The sequence below is a fragment of the Cupressus sempervirens genome, chromosome 9 (genome assembly GCF_028749045.1).
Source record: "Cupressus sempervirens isolate cs-2001-9-10 chromosome 9, ASM2874904v1, whole genome shotgun sequence".
NCBI classification, from domain to species: Eukaryota; Viridiplantae; Streptophyta; class Pinopsida; order Cupressales; family Cupressaceae; genus Cupressus; species Cupressus sempervirens.
Window position 1 is genome coordinate 11,526,654 of NC_143126.1, and position 11,037 is coordinate 11,537,690.

Below are 11,037 nucleotides of genomic sequence, written 5' to 3' on the forward strand. Positions count from 1 at the left end.
ACTAATGAAATTACTTGAAAACTTTGATCATTCAGCTTGAGACCTACTTTACTTTTGGCCATTGTCTACCATTTTCACCTAACAACATGTCCCTTTTTATTTCCTCTACCATTATACCACAATAAATCTATGATAATATTTTGAATGTAGGATAACTACTAGCTACTAGACATCTGAGAAGAGGAATAATAACTATTGTAGGAAGAGAGGATCTTTAGGTGGACTTGGAATCTTCCTACCATCGTAAGATAGTAATTATGCCACTTCCTCAGTTTGCTATCATTTTCTCTCTCACCCATGCCAACACTTCCTTTAGATTGGGGGAGATGGAGGATGAAATTCCCAAGTATCTAGCTTGGTGGTTCCCCTCCCCCCCCCCCACAAACAAATTTAAGAAAAATGATTAAACCAACACAGGGGATGGTCTTTCCAACTCAGCATAATAAAATTGGGTAATGAGACCTTGCTTCCAAAGGCCTCACAAAACAAGACCAATTTCTTCATCAATACACATGCATTATCTTCCTCACGTTCCAATACTATCCTTGTATTATCAACAAATTGATATTGAGAATACACTTTTCATTAGAGAGCACAAAGCCCCATACACTAGTAGATAGTGAGTTATCCCTCAAAAATAATGCATTTGTGATAATCACAAATAGGGTTAGAGAAAGGGGGCATCCTTGCCAAATCAATATAGAAAGAGTAAATCTCTCTTATATAGAAACCATCAAGAGCGTAAGGATCTTGGCCATCCTAGGGGGGAATCTTAGGCTATCCATCATCATTAAAATGAAGTTCCATTCAACCCTATCATATTATTCTTCAAGTCAAGCAATGACATAGAAATAGTTTCCTTAGTTTCATTGGCCCAATACATAGCCTCACAATAGGTGAGAATACATCTAACATTAAAAAATCATGATTGGGTAGGGGAGACAATATTTGGAGGACTTTCTCTAGCCTCTTGGCCAACACTTTGGCTAGGAATTTGTAGGGCACAATCAAAACAGTGATCAACCTCTTGTTCTTGATGAGTGTGGTATCTCTGTCTAGGAATCAACTTGGTGAGACTAGTGTTAATCTCCCCCCTAGAGAACCCTATACAATAGCTTTAATTATAGAATTAAATCAAGTCCTCCCTAATCCATGGCACATTCTCTTATAAGAACTCCATAAGAAGCTCATCAGGCATGTGTGCCCTATCATTAGTCACAGATTGCATAGCAATATAGATATCCTCAATAAAAATATCCTTGGTTGGAGTGCTTGTATATTCAACCTTAACTGTGTTACAAATGATGTTGTTGATTTTGTCCCTGATATTATTCTTATTATGTCCATAATCTTTTGATGATAATTTTTTTTTGGTAAAGGCAAGAGAAAACATTAAAGATGTACTCTTGTTATGAGATATTATTGTCTTCCTCCTAAATGCACTAAATTACATTCTTATCCTCTTTAATTTTGCGTATCAAAAGAAGAACTTAAAGCCTTTGTCTCTATGCTCCAACTAATTAATTATGGCTCCAGTCTTCATACTTTGAATTCTAGAGTTTTCCATCCCTGTTAGAGCATCCTTTTCAACGCTTGAGGTATCAAAAATCTCTAAATTTCTAGGATAAATTTGAATCACATCTTTTTTAATAATTAGTTTATTATGCATCTCCATTTCATTCCTTCTACGATTGTCCCTCTTCTTTCCAATAGGTTGAAATAGGTTTCTCCAACTTAAGGCATTTTAATCATATCATTCTGTAACAGGTTTAAGGTTGGGGTTTCTCTCATTAAATTTTCTAATGAAAACATAGGCATAAGTTACCCCTTTGTTTTCCAAGAGGCTGGCAATGAGGGAGAAAGAGCCAACCTGCCCAAGGGAGCAAGCGAGGAGTTGGAAATGTGGAAAAGGGCCTAGATGGAATGGTGATCTAACAAAGTGCATATCATCACCTTTATATAATCATCACTCTTATCTCTAATTGCCTTGAAGAAGTCCTCATTCCCATAGAACATATCAAGTTTGTTGTAAATCCTCCTTGCACACTATTGGAAGTTACACTAGGTGAACACAATGCCATTACGGTCAACTTTATTTCTTACAAGGGGTTTAAAAGAGTCTCAACTTGTTAACCAACAAAGACTAGAGGAATCTTACATTTGGATCCCACATAAACTTATTGCCTCCAATGTTATCTTGGTGATGTTTTGTCATATTAGTATCACTTCTTATTGTCTAGGGATCCTCCTCTATGTGCACCATCCACTTCCAAAGATTGATCCCACCTCTATGGTCATTGAGGGAATATATAGAGGATTTTTAAATTCCATATTCTTATATTTCAAGATGGCCCAAATTACTTTGTTGCAAGGGTAACAAACCCATATAGTCATAGACTTACTCCACCTCTTATTTATTAATAGGGAAACCCCACATTTATCCTTAACATGTTTGGCAAAAAAGTCATCAACATCCCTCTAAATACACTTCAAATTAATGTCAAGAAAAATAGAACTACTTTAATTTCTTGGTACATGAGAATGTTTGTGCTCTTCCTCATATTCATAAATATTTTCACAACATATTTTTTGTCAAGGGGTTTTAGTACCTTAACATTGTAAGAAATATTTTTAGGTCCATGTGTAGTTAGTGAGGTAGTGTTCATAGGTGCCCTGAAGCCTTGATAACACTTGGGAATTTTTTTAGGAATAATAGTACTCCTTAGAGTTTGAGCCACAAGGCTTGTCCCTCTTCCTTTTATATTTGTAGGCTTTAACCTCTACTTCTTAGCTTTACTTTACTCATGCTTAGTCTTCCTCTTCCCAATTTCCAACATAGCCTCGTCAATTATTTATGGGGGAGGAGGGCCAATGTATGAAATGATGGCCCCTATCTTTTCGTAATTCTTAGTACCATCCAAGTCTGGGGCCATTAATCTATTTTGAGCTCCCATATTAGTGACCAAAGCCTAATCCTTTCTATAAAGGTCTAGATCACAACCTTAGATACTAAGGTCCACAATCTTGATAGTGCTCTAAGGCAACTTAGGGGGGAACTAGAAGGAGCAATGAAAATACATATATCAAATAAAGGAACATCAAGGTTGTAGGCCCTTTGATGGCGAACAAAACCTCATTTTGGTCAACCTCCAAATGTTCTAGCAACTTGGAATCCCACAAGTGCTCTCCTTGAGTAATAACCCCACTTAGGAGGTAACTCCAACATCATCACCATTGGAGGCCCTAGAATCCAAGGCTCCAATCAAATATCTATAAAAGGTGGTAGAGGTTGGTGCTCCCAACTCGGGGCTAGAAGAGGTCTCGCTAGAGAAAAAATATCTTCAATCCTCCTTCTGATTTTACTAATGTTCTTCATTTTGAGATAGGTGAGTTGTTGTACACTAAGAGTTATGTGATTGGTGGAGGGGACTTTGGGGAAAGGAAACCCAAGGAGGAATCTCAAGATTAGCAGGAGGATCAACATGTCATACGATGAACAAGAAGAGGTAGGAGATCCCAATAGAGAAGAGGGGCAAAATACTTTTGGTATCACAAGGTGGGATGGAGTAGTGGTGTTCTTCCAGGGAGGGGGATCGAGAGGTACCACCAACTTATTTGAGAGAAATTGATAGGGGGATTATCAACATACATATCTTTACCTCTTGGATTAGGGAAATCTCCAGGAGCACCAACTTTAGCTAGAATAAAGGTTTCCAATCAAGTTCTTTTTCTTTAAAAGAGGGTAGTTTCTTCTCATGTGTCCCCCTGTACTAAATATGAAGCATGCATTAATTATGCCCATGAATTCTACATGGAAAAACAAAACATCATATACTAGGTCAAAAATGATTTCTTCCAATAGGTGACCATCTAAATCTAGAGAGATTAGCAATCTTGCATCTAAATGTCAAATTAAAATGGGAGACTCATCCATTCTTAGCACATTTTTAACTATATCTAGGGCTTTCCAAAATATAGAGGGACGTTATGGATCACAATCCATTGGGAAAGCATAAGGAAGGATTTCCTCATGGCTGGCTTCAAGCAACCACCCAAGGGCCCTTGAAAACTCATTCCTAATAGTCCAATATTGCTTTTTGATAACTTCCTTTGCCATCGAGGGTTAGTAAAAATAAATGACAAAGAGGCCTTTCTAAATCATTCAAAAATAGGCAAAATGCCACCCTATCTTTTTTTCCCCACACATTTTGTAACCAATCATTCAAATATGTTATAGGATGTGAGTTTATTGAGGTCAAGTGCAACAAGGAAAATAGTTGTCTCCTTCAATCTAGTCTTTTTATTAGAAATAACAACACGCATACTTATTAGGTGTTATAATAAGTTTTTCCACATAGGGGCACTTACCTCTTTTGACCCTACCTTCGTCATCACTCTGACTTTGTTGTAGTGAAGAAAGGACACAAGCTCTAGGGCTTTGGTAGTACTCATAATTGCTTACCTCAAATTTTGAAAGTTTTTTAAATTGTTCTAATTATTACGATATTTTTCTTATTTGTTGATCAATTTTATTGATATTTGAAGTAATTTTAGAAGTATCTTTTATAATTTGCTTTCTTCCCATTCTTATATTATAACACAAAGTTAATACCAATTTAATCAATGTCAATATATTAAAACTAATTTTATCTCTTAGTTATTCATCATTCTTATGAAAATTTGAAATTATCTTGTAGAGTTTGTTCTCTTCTAATACCAAGGTAATGCGAATTTAACTTGCATCACAAATTCAATGTCAAAACATCAAAAGTAATATGATCTCTTGTCAAGTTTTCTGAGATTATCTATTTTTAACCCTTTTAAACTTAGTAAATCTTTAGATCTGAGGGTGCATGTACGGCGTGCCCTAGAGAGAGGAGGCTATCAAAATCAAGGATAATTAGGATTGAGACCTAACTCCGATTAGGGGTGGGAAAGAGTCAAAACAGGGTTTGAAGTGTATGGCGCAAGGCAGAAGAAAGTCTTATCTGCAGCATCAGACAAAACGCCAAATTCTATCATCATCATCATCATGGTCATGCTCATAAATAAATAATGCTGCCTTCTCCCCGTTCTTTCCTTCCTCCTCCTCAGCTGGGCATTGTATACGTAGGCATATACACATTGTGTATGTGTCGTTCGAGAGGGCATTTCTTCATTTCTTCCTGTGCGGGTATAAGTTTTGAGGGGTCGGGAGAATTGGGTTGAAGGTATCATTGGGTTCCGTGTGTTGACGACTGCGGGAGGAGCCTTTGGATTGGTGTTAGAGAGTGATAGGAAAACTTTCGATTGCTTAACCAGAGAGGGAAGATTTGTGTGGCAAGACGGAGATTTTGTGATGGATTGATTGGTCGATTTGGCGTTGGGGAAGAATTATGAAAGTTGGAAGAAAAAGGGGTATCAGTGGTCGAAGCAATAGCAGCAGGGGGAGCAGGGTTTTTCTTTATTGCTGTTCGTTTCTCTGATCTATCGTTCGTCCATGGCTGCGAGCAATCAATTCGGGGGAATCAACGATTCCAGGGTAATGTATCGTTTGCCCTCTGTTCAATTCCGTTCAATTTCATGAATGTTTCTCCCGTTTGTTCAAACTGGGTTGTTAGGGTTTTCTTATAGTAGAGATTAAATGCTTTCCATTACAATTCGGAGCCCTTTGTAGAGAGTTCTAATGGGGTTTCAGAGAATTCTGTTCCTTTTGTGGTAAATGAATGTCTATTTAGGTTACGGGAAATCTAGATGCCAATTAGGGTCGTATATGAAAGCTCCACCGATGGGATTTGTTTACTTTTGCATTTGGGTTTATAGTTTGTTGAATTTGGTGTCGGTCTAGTTTCGAACCTGTGATCAATGCAGGGAGTTGGGTAAAGAGGGGGTTCAGTTTGGGGGTTTTACAAATATCTTCATGTTGGCATCCCGGGTTCGAGCCCCACTGATACCTGATTCTGTCGTAATCGTTCACCCGTGCTGCAAACATGTGATGATGATCTTGTTTTTGGTACATGGCTGGACTGAAGCCTGCACAATATCAAATTATGTGTTTGTGTTATTCTCTGGTCTAAGCTGTGTTCTAGGTAGGCACGTGACAACATTGATTGAGTCTTGACAATACCTGAATATGTGATGACAACGTGATTTGAGTATCTTGCAGAAACTTAAAACCATGTGCTGTTTTGTAACACACAGTGTGCTTCAGACATGTGACATGTTTGCCATTGGCAATATTGTTTTTTATCCTTGGATGTTGCTAATCTTTCCAATACTCGACAAATGTCATTCTGTGTTGCTTAAGTTGTGCTTCAGATATGTGACGGTGTTGTTTTCTATGTTTGGATGGATTCAAGGCCTGGCTCCTGCTTGAAGATAATGTGTTGGTGTCTCACCCAGATTTGTTTTTCTTTCTTGGTCCCAAGTTAAGGTGATCTGGCTATTGTCTGCCCCAATCTGTAGTACATACATGTTACGCTTGTTGTTCTTTTGTTGGGTTGCAATGCTTGACCAAGTCTCTACTATTTGCTGCTCAAACCTGTGACACCATTGTTATCCATCCATGGTTTCCTTACAACCTAGGGATTGCTGCAGGGCGGTTTTCCTGAACACAACACTAGGTAGCTGCCACTACCTACATAGCCTGGCCTTTTTGGGAGGAGGGCAGGATCATGCTGCAGGCGAATTTGGCAGAATGAATATCCCTCAGTCCATAGGCTGCAAAACAGTTGCAAGTTCTGATCTTTCGGACCTGAGTAATACCTAATATACTTTCCCTCTTTCGGTGTTGGAGTTTATTCTCCTGTAGTCTTTCTCCAACTACCTGGCCTCATTAATAATCTTATTCTCAGCTGCAAAACAGTTGCAAGTTTTGATCTTTCGGACCTGAGTAATACCTGATATACTTTCCCTCTTTCGGTCTTGGAGTTTTTTTCCCTGTAGTCTTTCTCCAACTACCTGGCCTCATTAATAATCTTATTCTTGCCTAGATATATCATATGCTTTCTTACTATGTGCTATTGATTGGCTGTCAGTTAAATGTTTTGACTAATCCAATTTCAGACTTCATTGTATGTTTTAAGATAACTCTGTGTCTCAGTTTTTTGTTCTCTCTTTCCTTGTTTCTTGTACTCGTTTCCCTTGAGAGTCAGTTTATGTTTTCTTTCCTTTTTCCTTTTTCTATCAAGATTTTGCTTAAAGAGCATACTAGTGTTTAGGATCAGGGCTGTGGAATCTAAGAATACGAAAAACATTGTGCGTTATGTCATATAATACTGTAGCATTATTTGTCCTTACATTGTTGCTTCTTTAATCCGATTCTTTTAAAAAAAGAATTCTAATTTTTAAAAAAAAATATATATAGATCATTCCTTGCCTAATAGGTAAAAGACTAAAATTTAAAAACAATTAAGTCTTCTTGTGGTGCAACAACATGGCAATTATACTCGACATGGCTGATAGGCCCTTTACCTAATTGTGTGTTGAGTTTTTCTGACAGTACATATTTTTGTCTTTGCAGTACTAATTTAACTGGATATGGATTTTTCCCCTTCTTCTTTAGTTAATTGTAGGCATCAATCAATATGCATATTTTCATTTTGTTCTACTTTTAGAATATACAATTCAATTTCTTATTTGGGCAGTATCTCATAAAATTAGCAACCAACAACTATTGATTAGTTAGCAGGTATTGCCAAATTTATCTGAGAAACTGTTTTAACTTTTTCTTCCTTGTATGATAGCACATTAATGCTATGTCTACTATTAGTCCTTTTTGGTTAATGTACCGATTCATTCTATCTGAAGTTATGTTTTCATTACAGAGCTCCCAACAGTTTTACCGTTTTGGCCATTAACATTAATACATGTGAACAAAACTCAATTTCTTTGAATGTCTGACTGGTAATATGACGACCCCAACTGTGGATGCCAGGGAAACGTTTATATTTTCACGACTTCATCCTCAAGATTACACGGAGATACGGAATGCCTAAACTTTTCGTTTAGCCTTCTGATTTGATAGTTTTCAAAAGTGTTTAATTGTATTCCATTGTTTAAAAAGCAAATACGGCCATCAAATTCAAGTAAACTCGATGCAACCTGTGGTGTAAGTTAGGGTTTCTTCTCTCTCTGTTTCCATCATGTACATCAAAGCTGATTTAATTGACAAAAAAAACTTATTTTTTTCTTCCGTGTTTGCAGACCGTGGTGCCCTTAAATACATGGATTCTCATTTCCAATTTCAAGGTGGCGTACAACCTTCTCCGCCGTCCAGACGGCACATTCAACCGCCACCTGGCAGAGTTCTTGGACCGCAAAGCAGCAGCAAACCCTAACCCGGTGGGCGGGGTTTACTCCACGGACGTCATAATGGACAGAGGGACAAGCCTCTGGAGCCGAATCTACAGTCCCGTGGCAGACGAGCCCGCTGACGAGCCTGCCATGCAAGCAGCAGCGCCTGCGATTCCTGTAATAATATTCTTCCACGGAGGCAGTTTTGCCCACTCGACCGCCAACAGTGCAATTTACGACGCACTCTGCCGGCGGCTCTCTTCCCTTTGCGGAGCTCATATCGTCTCTGTAAACTACCGCCGAGCGCCGGAGCACATTTACCCGGCGCCGTACGACGACGGGTGGACGGCGCTCCAGTGGGTTATCTCTCCATCTGCGCACGCCTGGCTTCGAACCGATGTGGATACGAAGCGCCACCTGTTCCTCGCCGGAGACAGCTCAGGCGGCAACATTGTCCACCACGTGGCTCGCCGCGCCGGTGAGAACGGTATTGCCCTCGCCGGAAACATCCTGCTACACCCTATGTTCGGCGGCGAGAGAAGAACAGCGGCGGAGCGCAAGCTGGACGGAAAATACTTCGTGACAATCCAGGATCGTGACTGGTACTGGAAGGCGTTCTTGCCAGAGGACGCTGACAGGGATCATCCCGCGTGCAATCCTTTCGGTCCAAATGGGACGCCTTTAGAAGGGGTTAATTTCCCGAAGAGTCTTGTCGTTGTGGCAGGCCTGGATCTTCTGCAAGATTGGCAGATAGGCTACGCGCATGGCCTGCGGGACGCCGGAAAAGAAGTGAAGCTCATGTTTTTCGAGCAGGCCACTATCGGATTCTATCTGCTGCCGAACACGCCTCATTTTTACGGCCTCATGGAGGAAATCAAAAGGTTCGTAGCAGGAACAGAAAACCCTCGGAATAATCAGCCAGCCCTAGATCTCCACTGACAAAAGATCAGGGAAAAAAAAAACAGATGTCGGAGAGAAACAGAAAAACAAAAAACAGAGATCGGAGAAACAGACTTCGATCTTAAATTATTCTTCTGCCGTGTCCGCTAGCTAGGGTTTTGCTGGTTTTCCTTGTGTCCTTTCTTCTTCTGGCTAGGGTTTCAATGGTTTTTTCCTTTTTTTTCCTCCGTGTAATTAATTTTTTTCTTCTGTCTTTTTTATATCGTCATCATCGTCATGAAACGCATGGTGTTGATAAGGGTGAAGACTTTTGCTAAGGTCCCGGCAGTTGACAGTGACGGCAACAGACGTGTGTCAGTTGACAGGACTTTAGCCAAATGCTTTATTGTTGACTCGGTCAATGGTCTTTTTGCGCTCTTCCTGCTCCTGCTGTATTTGTGTGATTTCCACTAATTTTCCCGATGCTAATTAATGTTTACTCTCAACATGGGACCTGCCATTCATCATATTGTTGACATACATTCCACATTATATATTTTATATATATATATATATATATATTCCTTTTTTTCATCCAATACAAACCATGGTTTTAGTGTAACGAGGTGGTTTGTGATATTATCATCATATGATTTTGCAAGGTGAATTGTTTCTTCTGATCTCCAATACAAATCAACATTTGATGCCACATTTGACATGAAATATTTGTTTGCTCATAGGGTTTATTAAGTTTTGTATTAAGACTATATGATGATTTTTTTGGGCGGATTATGGAGATCATAAATGCTTTAAACAATTACATAATCATAAAATGATTTACATTTTTGAAAAATTCTGAAATTTTTAATCACTATTTTTGGTGAACACTTTATTCTTTAATTCAAAAAAATTGATCACTATCATTAGTAAACACTATAATGCTTTAATTTCTCTTTCGTTTATGATATAAGTTGTATAGTATGAATCATGTGAATATGATAGTTTCATGAAAATGAAGTAAATAGTTGTCTACATGGTTGTTTTCCGAGGGGAAAAATAGATAATTTTTTACATTAATTATATATAATGAATGTGTTTGAAATTGGATATATAAACCCGATATATATTGTCTGAGGTGGTGGTTTGTACAATTGTTTTTGACCCAATCGTATATGCTTGTACTTGAATTTAGGTTCAATTGTGTGATTTTGTGTATGCAAACATTTTAACTAGTTTAAAAAGGTAAAAAAAAAGTGTTGATAGATATTTATTTTGTTATAAGTTTATAATAATCATATGATTATCATAAATGAAGGAATATAAGGAGGGGTATGCTCCTTCAAAGACCTTTGCAAGATAGCAAAGGCACTTACCCGTTCTTTCCCCCTAGTGCTTGTATTTGAACGAGGTAAAAGTAATTGTAATTTTGTTTTTTCAAAATATTATTTAAAAAGCTTTAGGCCTTGACCAATCAAAAAATAGTAATAATAATATGATTATAATTTGTTGATTAAAGTTGCAACTTCACATTTATTTCTCATGCTACAAATAATGACAAAAAATTACAGACTTTGATAGAAGGCCCACTCCTTGTTTAGATTCATGACATTAACAATCTTATAGTCAAAGGGAACTCCCAACTTCTCTTCAATAACATCACCAATGGGAAACATCAAAATAAAAAACATTGGTACATACTTCAATCAATGTTAAGGCCACTCTATTGCCTTGAAGTATAAATTTATCGTGTTCTTTCAAGAGGCGAATTACTTGCTTGCCTTTTGAAAAAATGAAAAGAATTCTCTTTTATTTTGGAAGGAGCGAGAAATTCTAAATAAGGACTTCCTAAATTTTCAATAAAATAGAAAGGGCTCTCTTTTAGTT

General features: G+C 38.0%; 1 protein-coding gene across 2 annotated transcripts; it reads left to right on the forward strand.

The window, feature by feature from the left end:
- The first annotated feature begins 5,035 nt into the window (after positions 1-5,035).
- On the forward strand, positions 5,036-9,775 carry LOC149537387 (gibberellin receptor GID1A-like). 2 transcript variants are annotated; one of them, XM_089802884.1, is made up of 3 exons: positions 5,037-5,521; positions 7,916-8,089; positions 8,185-9,775. In XM_089802884.1, the coding sequence occupies exon 3, from the start codon at positions 8,353-8,355 to the stop codon at positions 9,211-9,213; it is 861 nt and encodes a 286-aa protein (XP_089659010.1). In that variant the 5' UTR covers positions 5,037-5,521; positions 7,916-8,089; positions 8,185-8,352; the 3' UTR covers positions 9,214-9,775. The 2 variants fall into 2 exon arrangements, with proteins under 2 accessions (XP_089659009.1, XP_089659010.1); XM_089802883.1 differs by lacking the exon at positions 7,916-8,089 and having other exon boundaries at positions 5,036-5,521.
- Positions 9,776-11,037: the final 1,262 nt, after the last annotated feature.

What these genes read in the sequence shown, in the direction of transcription:
- LOC149537387 (XM_089802883.1), top strand. Translation starts at nt 5,480, where the DNA reads ATGGCTGCGAGCAATCAATTCGGGGGAATCAACGATTCCAGG. An exon ending in GGGGAATCAACGATTCCAGG is followed by an intron (nt 5,522 to 8,184) that starts GTAATGTATCGT and finishes CCGTGTTTGCAG; the next exon opens with ACCGTGGTGCCCTTAAATAC.